This window comes from Amblyomma americanum, chromosome 8, assembly GCF_052857255.1.
Source record: "Amblyomma americanum isolate KBUSLIRL-KWMA chromosome 8, ASM5285725v1, whole genome shotgun sequence".
Lineage (NCBI taxonomy): Eukaryota > Metazoa > Arthropoda > Arachnida > Ixodida > Ixodidae > Amblyomma > Amblyomma americanum.
The window spans coordinates 161,832,747-161,848,065 of record NC_135504.1 but is presented as its reverse complement, the minus strand read 5'-3'; the positions used below and the strand labels follow the sequence as shown (position 1 = coordinate 161,848,065).

Below are 15,319 nucleotides of genomic sequence, written 5' to 3'. Positions count from 1 at the left end.
GGCGCGGTTCAGGTGTCCAAAGATATATGAGACAGATACTGCGCCATTTCCTTTCCCCCAAAACCAATTATTATTATTATTATTATTATTATTATTATTATCATTATTAATACTATTATTTCTCAGTGGAATAGCGTCAGGATAACGAGTGGCCACGTCAACAAGAGTAAGCACATATCTATTGCCTTTAGCGGATACTGAAGATATTGGCCCCACAATGTCAATCGCAACTCGCTGAAACGGTACGTCGATGGCTGGTATCTCGCCCAGAGGTACGGGACCAACTCTTCCCTTCGGAACTGTGCGCTGGCACACGTCACATGAGCGAACAAAGCGGTTAACGTCACTCTGAACACCCGGCCAAAAGAACTCCTCGGTGATCCTAGACACAGTTTTTTGAACACCCTGGTGTCCGGCCATAATGGCGTCATGTCCTAAGCGCAGCACGATCTCTCGCATGTCCCTCGGTAACACCAGCTGTTGGACCCGCCTTCCTGAACAAAATATGCACTCCCTGTGCAGAAGACCATTTAACAATTGATATTCGAAGGATGTACGACTCTTCTTTCTTTTCACTTTTTCCCCGACTCTTTCGAAGCAGGCTTTCAAGCTCGGGTCTTCTTTTTTCCTAATTGCAATTTCGCCCGGTGTTATGCTCAATAACATCGCAATAGGAGTAGAGAGCGGACGCTGCGTTGCTTGGACTGTCGCTTGAGCTCTTGTCTCCACTGCCGACGATAAACTGACTGCACCCGCCTGAGCTGTCGCGAGCCTTTCCTCCTTTGGATGTTCAACGTCGAGCATCTTTCAGTCGGGATCGGGGTCATCAACACCTCTTGCACCCGTAATGTTCCCCAAGATGAGATCGTAGATGCGTTGGTCTACGCATTTTGCCAATACCTGCCCAGTATAATATGGCGTGGACACTAGAATCCTGGCTTCAGGAAGGGCCTTACTGTGCTGTCGACCAGAGTGACGGACGATGTCTCCCCTGTAAGATCCTCGTCCTTCACAAGCCTTCTCCGAACCAAGACTGTGTTGGCTCCGCTGTCCCTAAGCACCAATATAGGACGGTCCCCTATTTGCCCAACCACCACTGGCATTGCTGCTTTCGACTTGGGTGTTCCACTCACTGCCTCATTTTCCAGCGGCGTTTGCTTTCCTTTCAGCTGTGGAACTTCGGGTGGCGTGACAAGGTCTGGCCTAGAGTCGACAACGCATGCAATTCGGTCCTGCGTTCTGTATCGGCACTTATCCAGAGTATGCCCCTCCTCTTACAGCCTTGACACAGAACCTGTGTTTTTTGGGTAGCACTACTAGTTCGACAGTCAGCTGCACGGTGTCCCACCTTGCCGCAGAGAAAACACCTTACAGGCGCCTTAGATGCACCGCCATATACTCTTGGTTTTGCCGCATCTGCAGTGTTAGCGAACTCTTCCAACGAACACAACTTTCTTTCTTTCAAGAATAACGCCAGCTTTGAGCTGCAACACGCTAAAAATTGCTCTGTAACCAGCTTGTCACGCACACCTTCAAAACTCTTTTCTGTGTTTGACATATCAAGCCACCTATCAAAATAGTTGGTCAGCCTGCAGGAAAACTGCTTAGCGGTTTCCGAATCCTCAGGTTTCGCGGCGCGAACTCTCTCACGAAAACCTTTTGCCGTAAGCCTGAATCTTTGGAGGAGTGCCTTTTTGACTTTCTCGTAGTCCATGGAATCAGCAGCGGGCATCCTTCCAAACACATTCAGCGCCTCTCCGACTAAAGACATGCTCAATGCCGTGGCCCATTCACTGCGCTCCCAGCCTTGCCCCAAAGCTATCCGCTCGAATCGTTGCATATATGCATCCAAATTATCTCTCTTGTCATGAAAAGGAGCCATCAGCTTTCTTGGACAAACTCTATCCGGTCTAAGAGATTCTGTACCCGCTAAGGAACGCTGATCATTGTCCGTGATCTCCTTTATATCCCCCCGCAACATGCGCTTCTTTCCACAAAAGAAACTCTTTCTCCTGTTCTATCCTTCTTTTCTCTTGTTCTTCTGCCTCGCGAGCTCTTTTATCAGCTTCGCGAGTTCTCTCATCTGCTTCGTGAGCTCTTTTATCATCGCGCTCTTCTGCTTCGCGAGCGTCTGCGCGAGCTTGCGCCCTTTCCTCTCTCTGCCTATCTCCCTGCTCTTTCTGCTGGTCGCAGAGACGCATCGCCTCTTTCTTGCTTAACCCAAATTTGAGCGCCAGTTCTAACGTTTTTGCCAAATCCATACTTTCCGCCATCGAGAGATCGGAAAGATCCGAGACGAAGCAAAACGAAAAAAGGAAATGAATCCTGGCACAGGCTCGCCACTTACCTTCGTCGCGGACATCCCTGGAGAACACTCGGACCGAAAGAATGGACTAGGCGACGGGTGTACCCACACAAACGCACATTTAAAACACCCTACGTGACACACACACTAGAACACAAAACTAACAACACTAACACAAAACACAAAGGCTATAAATACACACGACACGGGCACACCGCTACCAGCGTCTACTACTAGCGTTCTACTATTCGTGGTCGGCGTTCGTGCTCACGGTTGGTTCGGTGCGGCTGCGGCGTTGTATGAATCCCGTAGCCGGCGTCGAGGCGGCGTTAGACGTGATTGGGTTGGCTTTGCTGGCGGCGTTGAACAAGCTCCCGGTGCAACCGCCCGTGGAGGTGTTGCCGGTGTTGTTGGCGTCGGGGACACCACCCGGATGGGTGGCAACAGCGCTGGAGACACCCCTGGCCGTAGCAGGTAATGGTGTTCTCCGTTGACTCCCCGGAACGGGCTCAGGCACGACAGGAAGTCCACGATGCGATGCCGTAGAACGCGAGCTCACTGGAGCAGTAGCCGGTGTCGCTATCTTCCAGCCGAAGTGTCCCTGACCCGCCGGAGTCTCCGCTTCTCTGCTGTTCCCCCCGTGCCTCGCTCTCACTCGCCCTTTTATAGCCTCGGTGTTAGTCCACGTAAGCCTTGTCGTCGTCTTCTTCTCTTCTCCATCAGTCATCTCTCTCCACCTCACCGAATGCTTCTCCACCATTTATCTCTCTTCCCCCCACCGAATGCTTCTTCTTCCTCTTCTTTATTCTTCGGTTAATCCACTTCGTCTTCTCCACACCTCTTTCCTTTAAATTTAATTTAGGCTCCTAAATATATGTGACAACGTGGCACACAAACAAGCGTACGGGAGCAGGCAGACATTTTGTGGGAATACTTCACTCCAGTTTCCAGTTCCTCTCACTATATGCAGTGATTTCTGAAACACAAAAATATAGCCGAAAAACAAACACTTCCAATAAGTGGAGGGGGAGAGGACCAATAAAACAGTTTAATTACAAGAAGGTAGAACTTTGGGATTGTCGGCGCGTCACTTTTGAAAAAGACATAGCGCATGAAGACAGGACAGTGCAGAGACAACACAGGACGAGCGCCAACTGACAACTGCAGGTTTATTTGAAATCCGCACTCGAAGAAACCATTGCGCATTCTAAGCCACGCAGCAACAAACGGAAAGATTAGGACACCGATACAGTTATCATGAAAACATCACATGCACAAAAATTCAGAGCCCCAGACAAAAGGCATCAGCAGACAGCCCCTTTTGATCTTTCACTTTCAGCACGAAAAAATTTTACTTTGAATTGAGGAAACAAAATTCTTAATGCAATAGAGAAAGGGAAGGTTCGCTAACACACTTGTCCCTTCTGGTCCTTTGGATGTCTGGTATTTGGCGCGGCCAACAACACTAGTTTTGTACAAAAGAGGACTGCACCCGCAGTCCCTACAATGCATGGGCAAGTGCCTACCCTTTACACCCTCGAGTGAATTGGAGTGCTCGCGTAAGCGATCATTCAAGCATCGGCTAGTCTGGCCTATGTAGACGCTGCTGCAGCTTAGAAAGATTTCGTACAGAACGCAAACAGCGCACTCAACAAATTTAGTTGCATGTGTGGTGTTGCAAGCCGGTTTCTTGGCAATATTCCTGCTAGAAAGAGCGCAAACACTTGAAAGCTTTCGGGGGCTGTGAAAAAAAATATCTACTCCGAATTTTCCAGCTACTCTCTTTAAATTATGCGAAATGCAGTGGACGTAAGGCAGTACTTCAAATTTCTTTTTCTGATTTTTTTTCTGGGAGCCGGACCGCGTTTCTTCTCGACGTAATTTCTTCATCAAGGTTTCTGCCACTGCCGTGAGAACTGACATAGCAAAACCACTTTGCTTGAGTCGCTCAACTTGGAGGTCAAAACTTGAACCCCCTCTGTGCAAATAGCACTTTAAAAGCGCGGCTCTAAAAGACAACGAAGCTATTGCTCTTTTCACGAGTTTAGAATGCGAAGACACAAACGGCAACACAGCCTTAGTCGAACGTGGCACTTAGGCCCAACAAATGTGGCTAATGTAGTCAAAGAACAATCTCAAATCTAAAAACTCTAGTGAATGATGTTGTGTGAGCTCTGGTGTTGTCTGGTCTAATTTCTTCCATACTTTTTCGCTCTTCCGTAGACAGTCATCGTCAAAAATACGGTGGTAGTAGTCCTCCCCTTTTTCGCTGTTTAGTTTATTACGAAATGCTTTGTATTCCAGCCACTTTACCGGATCGCGTGTTTCTATGAAATGCTGGTAAAGTTCGTTCTTCTGGTTTATTTTGCTCATCAACTCCCGTGTGATCCATGGTTTCCGAGACTTTTTAGGCTGACAATGAGGCTTAAGAGGGAAACAATCAGTGTATATTGCTTGGAATCTGGCTAAAAATGTTTCGTACGCTGTGTTCGTATCTAAAATGTCAAAAATATCTGTCCAGTCAGTCTGTATTATGATTGCCCGGTAATATGCTAATGATTCAGGTGATATGGAATGATATATGCTCAGCTGTGTATGTTTACACGTGGGCTCTTTGCGCCGCGAGAACAAAAATATGGGGAGGTGGTCGCTAATGTCGTAGGTTAGAGCTCCTGACTTTACTATCTTATCACTTGAGTTTGTAGAACAAGTCAAGTAATGATTGGCTGGATTATAAGTATGTTGCAGCAACATTTAAGCGCACTGTCGCCCGTGCAAAGGAGGAGTATAATACAAATCATTATGATTTCCTTTCCCAACCAGGAAGTAAACGAGCTTTGTTTAATTTCATGAGGCGCAACAAGGTGATTCCTTCGACTGCCAACATTGAATCCCTCGTTCAGTCCCCTGCTGACATCGCAAAGGCCTTAGAAGATATTGCGTGTGGCCTAGAGCTTCGCTTTACATCTGCTTTACCTTCTCCTACTATATTCACATGCACCTCAAGTGATTTCACTGAGGTCTCTATGCCTGAGCTGTCGCAAATTGTTCTGCGCTTATCCCCAGCGGCTCCTGGCCCCGATAAGGTCACTTCATCTATGATCAAAATTTTGTTCAATGAATCTCCTGCAGACCTGTTGGCTCTAATTAACCATTCTATTAAAGGTCCTTCTCAGAAGGATAAGAATGGGGTGGAGCGCATATGGCAAATTCTCGCAGATCATGAGTGGCAGTTTGCCAATTTCCCTCAAGAGGAAAGTGTACAACAGCATAATCTTACCGGTACTCACCTACGGGGCAGAAACGTGGAGGCTAACGAAAAGAGTTCAGCTTAAGTTAAGGACAACGCAGCGAGCCATGGAAAGAAAAATGATAGGTGTAACGTTAAGAGATCGGAAGCGGGCAGAGTGGGTCAGGGAACAAACACGGGTTAATGACATCCTAGTCGAAATCAAGAGAAAGAAATGGGCTTGGGCAGGGCATGTGATGCGAAGGCAAGATAACCGCTGGTCCTTAAGGGTAACGGAGTGGATTCCAAGAGAAAGTAAGAGGAGCAGGGGGCGGCAGAAGGTTAGGTGGGCGGATGAGATTAAGAAGTTTGCAGGCAAAGGGTGGATGCAGCTGGCAAAGGATAGGGTTAATTGGCGAGACATGGGAGAGGCCTTTGCCCTGCAGTGGGTGTAGAAAGGCTGATGATGATGATGATGATGATAAAGGTCCTTGGATACCGCATGAGTGGCGTCTTGCTGAAATAGTTCCATTGCTTAAAAATCAAGGGGAGCGCTTAACTTTAGACAATATACGCCCTATTTCGTTAACATCGAACCAAGTGAAATTGGTGGAAAGGGTCCTTCTCAGCCGTGTCATGTCATTCATTTCAGAAAATGCTGTATTGAATCCATGTCAAATTGGTTTCAGGCCGGGTTGTTCAATTTGGTGTGCTCATGCTGACCTTGAGAGCCGTATTAAATTAGCTCGCAATAGAAAAGTTTGCTGCGCTTGTCACCTTGGATGTCAGTAAAGCATACGACAGCGTGGAGCACTCGACTCTATTACTAAGATTACAGGAACTCAACTTCCCAAGCTATTTTGTAGCCTGGATTTCTGTTTTTTTGGAAAATAGAGAATTTTACTGCTGCCAAAATGGTGTTTCCTCAATGAGATTTCCACAGACAAGAGGTGTTCCGCAAGGATCAGTTCTCTCACCTGTTCTTTTTAACATTTTTCTAAGCTTAATTCCATGCATTCAAAATGTGAAAACTTATGTGTACGCCGATGATATTGCATTTTTTGCATCAGCAGGTGACATTCACATTCTTTATCGAACCCTGCAAAATTACCTCAATGTTCTTGACAACTGGCTAGGAAGAATTCATCTGTCCCTTAATGTGAAGAAATGCGCATTGTTAGTATTTCCAGTTTCGGTTCCTGTTGTGGGGTTGAATTGGGGAGATAAGTACGTTCTCCCCACTCAATCGCGGCTGACACGATTCAAAGCCGCCCGAACCCCACCCCGTGATCGCGTACGCTACCGAGCGCTCGCCGACCACGGCGGGCCTTGCTCTGGGGGAACAAAGGAACGACACATTGGCTGACACAAACAGGCATTTATTGCTACAGAAACAATAACGCCAGCTAGCAACAAGGTACGCTAATGAATCAAGGACGTCCGACTCACCAGCAAGGTTCCGAGCGAATGTTCGCCCGCGCTAGGGCAAGGGATATAAACTCCGCAGGCCGGACGGGACGAGTACGGGAGCCTGTCTCCCCGTCGCTTCTTCGCCCCGTCGGCGAAGAGCGGAGCAGCGAGCGACGCGTCCGATCGCGGCGATTATCCCGGCCGAAGAGACCCCATCTCCCGCGGGCAGGCTTCAGCAGCCTCCCGCGCAGCGACGCTGGCGCCCTCTCTTGCCAGTTAATGTAACTGGCAAGGGGACGCGCTCATCCTCGGGGTACGACTGCTGCTGCACGGTGCCTCGCGGGAAAGCAAACTCAGGGGGCTGCAGGGCAGGTCCCCACATCCCCCCAACCTTAAATAGACCCACGCGCCTGAAAGTACATGCTATGGAGGAGTCTCCTGGTCTTCATGTCTTTGAGGCACGTCTTGCAGCGGAGGTCACGCCGACAGCGTCCACGCAGGCTTCCGCGGTATTCCGAAGGCGGCGTGAAGGTCTCCGCTGGGACGACTCGTATGGCCCGCGGACTACCGTGTCCGCAGGCCCGCGAATCGAAGGCCGGTGGGAAAACTGCAGGCCAGGATCCTGCAGTAGTCGCCAGGGCAGCAGCAGCCGGAGGTGACTGCTGACTGGTCTCGCCACAGCTGCCCCGGATGGATGCGGCGAACAGGATACAGGCCGCTCCGTCGCAGCAGGTGGCAGCGAGACGATGTGCACCGGTCAGCAAGCCTGGGTGGCTCCACCGGATCTGCAAAATTGTCGAAACGCTCTCGGCGTGCCTTTAACGTAGGTCACGGGAGGGGAAACGGCATCCGCAAGGGCCTCGTGGCACAATGCCTAACTTGCTAGCAAAACGTGTCGGCGGCTGTGCAAACGCAAAGTTCGAGTGAACAAAGCCCTTTCTTGAGTTGAACGAGACTGCTCAGTTCGTGCGAGGTTGCAAAAAAAACGGACGGGCAGCAAAGTGCGCCCCCTCTCAACGTCACGGTCCGGTGGTCATGTCTCTTTTAATGTGGTGCAGGCAGCTCCGAAAAGCCTCAGGCCTAACGACCACTCCGACAACGACCGTGACCACAACGAAGACCCGAAACGGGTTTTGTGCACGCAGCCGCGAGGAGACATCAGCTTTGTGGGGTGGTCCTACCCCGCTCACTGCACAAAGCAGCTTCTGAGCGGTCGGCGCCCACCGTATCGGACGGTGTCGGAGCGCCCGGTGCCGAGCTGCAATACCAGCGAGCTCGTAGCGGCACCCGTGGCCCCAGGCCACCCGGCTCCCGGAGCCGCGACTCCCAGAGTCGAAAAAGAGATAGTAGAGAAAATATGTACAGAAACTCGGACCACCCACGCGGCTTCCGTACTATCTCGCTTCGGGCTCGGCGACTCCGCGGGCGCTAGGCCTCGAACTCCCTCGATGCGGACCAAGTCATTCTCACGAAGAAACTCCAGGGGAAAAAAATGTGCTGAGCATGTCGAAAAGTTCAAACATGCTGCAGCGCAATACACCTCGCACTCAAGAAAGCATGCCGCAGGTCCTAGCGATCAAAATTCACTCTAGGCCTAGCACTTGTCAAGTCCGGACAAAGAGCGTTCCTCGAACCGAACCGACAGTCGTCCAATGTTCCAAGAGCAGGCCCCACGTTGGGCTGCCAGATGTGGGGTTGACATGGGGAGATAAGTACGTTCTCCCCACTCAATCGCGGCTGACACGATTCAAAGCCGCCCGAACCCCACCCCGTGATCGCGTACGCTACCGAGCGCTCGCCGACCACGGCGGGCCTTGCTCTGGGGGAACAAAGGAACGACACATTGGCTGACACAAACAGGCATTTATTGCTACAGAAACAATAACGCCAGCTAGCAACAAGGTACGCTAATGAATCAAGGACGTCCGACTCACCAGCAAGGTTCCGAGCGAATGTTCGCCCGCGCTAGGGCAAGGGATATAAACTCCGCAGGCCGGACGGGACGAGTACGGGAGCCTGTCTCCCCGTCGCTTCTTCGCCCCGTCGGCGAAGAGCGGAGCAGCGAGCGACGCGTCCGATCGCGGCGATTATCCCGGCCGAAGAGACCCCATCTCCCGCGGGCAGGCTTCAGCAGCCTCCCGCGCAGCGACGCTGGCGCCCTCTCTTGCCAGTTAATGTAACTGGCAAGGGGACGCGCTCATCCTCGGGGTACGACTGCTGCTGCACGGTGCCTCGCGGGAAAGCAAACTCAGGGGGCTGCAGGGCAGGTCCCCACACTGTAAACATCGGCCTGGTCTATAGAAATAACATAATACCTCAAGTTCAGACGGTGAAGTATCTCGGTGTAATATACGACTCTACTCTCTCCTGGCGGCCACACATTGAGCAAGTTTCTGCAAAAGGAGTTCGGGCCATTGGCATCCTGCGCAGGCTTTGTAGTGCTAGGTCAGACATGAGAAGGCATACGCTTCTGATGATTTATGAAATTTACGTCCGCCCAATTTTGGAGTTCGGGTGTGTTTTATTCTCAGGAGCTCCTGCCTATAAACTTCGCCCTCTTGTGCTTTTGGAGCGTGAGGCGTTGCGCCTTTGTCTGGGGCTTCCAAAATGTTTCGCCAATGCTGTTCTGCACCTTGAGGCGCGAATGCCTTCGTTATCAGCTAGGTTTCGCCTTTTAACAGTTCAAACATTTTTAAAATTGTGCGACTCACCTCTTCACGCTTCCAGTATAATATTTCTTAGTCAACCTTCCACCTTTTTTAGTGCTGCCTGGTCTCGATTTCATACTCCGCAGATATGTTACGTGCAGTCCCTCCTTGATCGCATAAATATTCATTTCACTGATGTCCGCCAAATATATAACAACTCCTCATCTGTCCAGATTGAATTCGATGACATTTTCCCATCGAATGCAAAGCTGCAGCCCTTCCCGCTTCTTCAGGGTCTATTGCAGGACCACCTAAGGTCCTTTCCCTCTCATGTTCTTATTGCTACCGATGCCTCGCAGGATCGCGAAAAGGCAGGTGTGGGAATTTTTTCACCTTCACTGGATTGGTCTTTTTCTCTCCGTCTTCCTGACTTCGCTCCAATTTTTCTGGCTGAATTATTAGCAGTAATCTTAGCCTTACGAAAATTAGAATCTACCGTTTCCCAGGTCGTGGTTATGACAGACTCTCTGTCCATTTGCTCTTCCTTATCCTCACCCACTGACTCTCGGCCATTACGCCTCTTTAAGTTCCTGATTCCGCTGCATCTATATTCGGTAAGGTTGCTTTGGGTACCAGGTCACATGGGCTTTCATTAAATGAGGTTGCAGATTCCTTAGCAAGAGCCTCTCTCAGCGGCCCAATTGTTGCTGTCCTACCATCGTGTGCATATACAGCTGCGGTGAGGTTTCGCAGCTACACAATATTTCAGGAATTTGCTGCCTCGGCTCTTACATCATCTCCCGAATATCAGCATCTTCTGCATCCTTGGAGTAGCAAAGACTGGCGCTCACGCAGACTAGAGGTCTCTTTCACGCGCTTGCGTTGCCGGGTTCCCCTTCTAAATTTCTACCTTCACAGATCTGGCCTGGCAGCTTCCCCACTGTGCCCTTTTTGTGCCGAACCTGAGACAATAGATCACTTCCTGCTGTTCTGCCGCCGCTTTTCTCATTTGAGGAAGCGTCTTTTGCAATTTTCATTTCATCAACTGTGCTTGCCTGTGTCTTCCGCGGTTGTTCTTTCCATTGGCGCTTCTTTGCTTGGACGAAGCGACAGGAGTGTGCGCTCTGCTGTGCAAAATTTTCTTCAAGAAACACAGTGACTCCCATTCTAATTTCTTTTTCCCGATCTCAGTCAGTAAGACATTGCAACATTACAGGCATTGTGTACTATTATGCACATTAAGCAATTGTCCCGTCTTCGATCTCCAAGTTAACTGGACCCCTTTCCTTCCCTCTTCCAATCTATCAGACTACATACTATTTCCACTGCTTTTCCCGTCAAAAATTTCCTGTATCCAGTAATTGACCGCCTGTGTCTTGGCCACTCCCCCGTAGTGGGTATGTGCCAGCAACGTCTGAGGCCTTCCTTCCTTCCTTAATGATGACGATGATGAAGTGACTCGTATTGGTACTGAAATGACATCATAAATAATGTCAACAAAGTCGATGTCAGCAGGTGCGTTGGGTTACTGATCGTATTAACGAAACCATTACATTCTAGTACACTATTTATTTGACGTTGCGCAGCTGACAATGTAGAGAAGTCTATGGTGAATTCGCCACCAAGAGCTAAATATAGTTTCTTTTCGGTTACCAATGTTAAAAAAGTGTCAAGAAACTAAAAATATTCGAAACGCTTGGGGGCGGGGCAGAACCGAAAAGATGTTCAGCGCACACTTTAGGGAAGTATTTGAAAATCTTCACATGGGGGGGAGGATTTGATGTAACCAGGAATTTCTAAGCAGCTAAGGGATTCACCTAGCAGCTATCATTACTACACCCCCTTTTTTATTGCGTCGGTTTAGCGTACGTGAGTTCTACTGCGTCACCACGTCTCGGTTAGTCTGGAGTGGCCTTAACGCGCTATGGCCTTAACCTGACCGATGATGGTGATGAAGCCCGTTTATGGAAATTGGCCAGCCCTGTTTATATGTAGCGCCGTAGCGACCGTCTATCGAGTTTGTTACTTCTGGGCGCTTGGCTCTTTCGTCGACACTGGCGGGCCACTAGCGCAAGCACTGATCTCGGACTTTGTTGCCAACGCAGGCCTCGGGCGTCGGCGGCGGCCGAACGTCTTTGGAGTCCCTCCACTGTCAAGAGTGCGGAGAAGGCGGCGCCCAGGCTCGAGGAACACCGCTGCAGGATGCTCAGGTACGGGGGCTTTGCTGCGGATTGGGTTTGACAGCTCAGATCTCCTCGAAGCGACGTGTGCGGGCTACTGCTGGTGACCTGGAGGGCGCGATTCGCTTCACACGACGGTAAACCGAACAGCACTTGTATGAATCGAGGTCCACGCTGGCGGCCGCACACCAACGTCATCTTAAATGTGCGTCGTGCCCAAGCTAATGTCTGCCGAGAACCGCTCACGAAACCACTGGTATCAAGAAAATTGAACATGCCTAGAGGCGCACAGAGGCAGCTAAGGGGCTGAAGTCAGGTGTACGTAAAACGACATCAGGAGAGCTAGGCTACTGTAAGCTTAATTGGGCAGTTAAAGCAGATGAGCAGTTTTACTCGGATATGCATTGCAGACGAGATAACCGAGACGGAACTGGCTGAATATCTGACGCGGTGAAAATAGAGAATACTGTTATAAAGTGTGGAAATATGGCGGGACAAAGCCTTCCGCCCATGACCGCCCACCCACTCCGCAGATGCAGCGTTCCCGCTCGCTAACCGCGGATGGGGTTCGTGCTCCAGGGAAAAAGGGAAGGGACGACACAGCGTTAACACTCATATGCTATTTATTACAGTTGCAATCAATACACACAGCGGGCCAGCTAGCTACAAAACATCAACGAGGCATTCCTCGGAAATAGAAGGCTACGTAAGAAGGACTTCCGACATACCGGCTGGGGCGGGGGCGCGACTTCGGAAGCATCGGCGGCGAACGTTTGTATGCGCCGATAATGGCGGCCGGGTTTTCCCGTGCGCGCCGCAATCTTGCGGCAAAGCCATCCCCTAGCATTTGCTGGGGAAGGCGACCAGAGCGCGCGTTTGCTGCGCTCGCTTCGCTGCCTGGAACCAGAAGTCCAGCGGCAAGGCACAACGAATCCCCATGCGCCTGTCGCGGAAGGTGACGGGAGCGTGCCGCTCCAACCGCTCGTAACGCTGGCCGGATCCCGGAGACAGGGTTGCCAGGTCCAAAAAAAGAAAAGTCGCCACAGAAACGGTAAAAGTAGCCAGAAAGTAGCCAACCAGAGACAGAGAAATAAAAAGTACCCAAAAAGTAGCCACGGGGCAGTTAAATAGCACAAAAAGACAACTAAAAGCATTATTCGTTTAATGCTCACTTTATTTCAACGCTCGTGAAGAAACAAACGCCAGATGCGTCTTATAACAACTAAATCATGTAGAAAAGCTTTCTGAAAAATCGGCTATTTAGCACTGCGATAAATGACTAGATAAACGCACATTTTTATCAAAAACTTCTGTGCGATGACTAGAAAATTATGTATATAAAAATGTAAGCGTGAAATGTCAACGGAGTTGAACGTCCCAAAAAATGACTACAAAAGAGAACACGACGAAACTGCAACCACTCGGGCAACTCAGATGCGATGTTCACGCCTGCCGTAAATAGTTGAGTTCACCTTCTCAATCATTGCTTGTGGAATAGGGAATCCCGAACTTGTGACATTCCTCAACTGTAGGCCAAACTTTATCCTCAAAATGGATACAAGAAGTTCATCGGACATTCTGTTTCTCAGTTCGGTCTTGGTCAATGCGACGGTTGAGAATACTCGCTCCGTGTCGGCGTTCGATATAGGCAAAACAAGCACCTTCATGGCTCCATTTGCAAGATGTTCCATGGGATTGGCGATAGATGGATCTCTGTACTTGTAAACTTTGGTCCAGAAATCAAGGGTGATTGCTTCAGAGCTAATGCCTTCCACTTGCTTCAAGTACCTCAACTCTCGTTCAAGCTTTGGGAACAACCAAATGTGTCAAGTGGCAATCCTTTGAGCGCTTTCATGCCATACGGCCCTAGAACGGACTGCGGACTGATGGCTCGCAATTTTTGTAGCAGAGAGGTAGCATTTGGCAGGCGTTTTTGAAGGTCACATATGCACAGTCGGAGAAAAGAAAAGCACCGGTGCTTCACAGCATCTTTCTCCTCAGCACTCAAGTTTGATTCTTGAAGGAATTCGGCAAATGTTAGTCCTAGGTCGGCGTCTTCAATGTTTAAAAAGATGGACTCAAGGTTTTCAACGTCGAGGTTGAGCAGGCTGTTGCTATCGTGTTGCCGCAGCATGTATGGCTTGACGATTGTCATCAACAGGCTCCTAAAAAGCTTTTCCAGTTCCTCAAACAAGCCGAGGGGGACAACGTTTTGTCCTTGAAAAAGTTTGTTTACTCGCCGGATGTCGGCTGGAATCGGATGCAGGAACACTAGGTACGCGCGGTTTTTTGCATCCAAGTACATCTCCTTTAAAAGCCGTACGTTGTAGGCTCTGTCCACCACAGTGGTGAAATGGTTCTTTAGTGTGTCGAACTGAGAAAGTATGCGCTCAATGCAGTCAGCGATGGCAAGCCAGCGTGTCCCTGACGGAGAATCTTCAAGGGTTCTTCATTGCCAGTCGCTGTAGCATCGCGGTAGAGATTTCTGTAGGCTGCCTGCCGCGTGCTACTATGTGCAAAATAATTGTGGGTCTCTTTGACCATGAAAATCACATTAGAAGGCATTGCTTCCACAGCTTTGGCGGCTACAAGGTCAAGGGAGTGACAAATGCACTTGACAAGTGTTAGCGATGGGTTCTCGCTTTCCATTTTTTTCCACACGGAATTGTGTCGACCACACATGGCACTCGCTCCATCGGTCGCCAACCCAACACAATCACTTAAGTGCAAGGAATGGTCATCGAGAACGTTTTTTACTGTTTCGTAGAGCGACTCTGCCCGTCCATCCTCTGTTTCTTTCAGGTCGAGAAATGTAGTTGTCGCTGCATTGGCTATTGCGCTGCAATAGCGGACTGATATGCACACAAGCTTTTTTACTGACACATCAGTTGCCTCATCAACCAGTATTGAAAATGGCTTACTGGCAAGGTCACGATTTAAGGTTTCTTCAAAATTCGGTCCGATGACGTTGATAATCAGTGCTGTACACTTTGTTCTATGCAATTGAACATTGTGTCGCAGCTCGCATTGTAGGATATCAGAGAGTTCATTGACGCAATTTATAGGCATGTGACAAGCCGTGAACAGAGCTATCTTGAGTGTGCATCGCTTCTGCTCCTCATCAGCTATTACAGCAGGAGGTGCCAGGACATCGCGAAGGCGCTGTTGGTTCGGCGGAGCAACGAAACTCCGGTGCTTCTTTGTTTCGGCGTGCTTGACGAGGTCCGCATAGTGAGCTCGCACTGCACAGCATCAGTATTTGCATCTGACCAAGCACTGATAGCGCTCAGCAGGAGCGATCCAGTCTGAAAAAAAAAAACATTGAAAACGTAAGCTTTCTTTTCATACAAATAAGTCATTTCCCTAAAAGATATTGGTGTCATCAGCTGAGCCGCACTGCCTCCGTGCTGGTGCTTAGGAAGTGACGTCAAATACTACACGAGTGGCACGTCCACTTGAACCTCAGCCGAACGTGCGAAACATACGCAGAGAGCCGTTGCTCTTTCTGCCCTCTGTTCACCGTTGCCTCCGAGACTCTCGAAGATCT

The 15,319-nt window shown here is 49.6% G+C and overlaps 1 protein-coding gene across 6 annotated transcripts in view; it reads left to right on the top strand.

Moving 5' to 3' along the window:
• The window catches only part of LOC144102136 (beta-hexosaminidase subunit alpha-like), a 279,853-nt gene that overhangs the window by 260,142 nt on the left and 4,392 nt on the right, over positions 1–15,319 (top strand). For all 6 annotated transcript variants that reach the window (XM_077635441.1, XM_077635446.1, XM_077635442.1 and 3 more), the window contains one exon: positions 11,698–11,802. In XM_077635441.1, the coding sequence (XP_077491567.1) occupies positions 11,698–11,802 (105 nt within the window). The remainder of the gene's footprint in view (positions 1–11,697; positions 11,803–15,319) is intronic.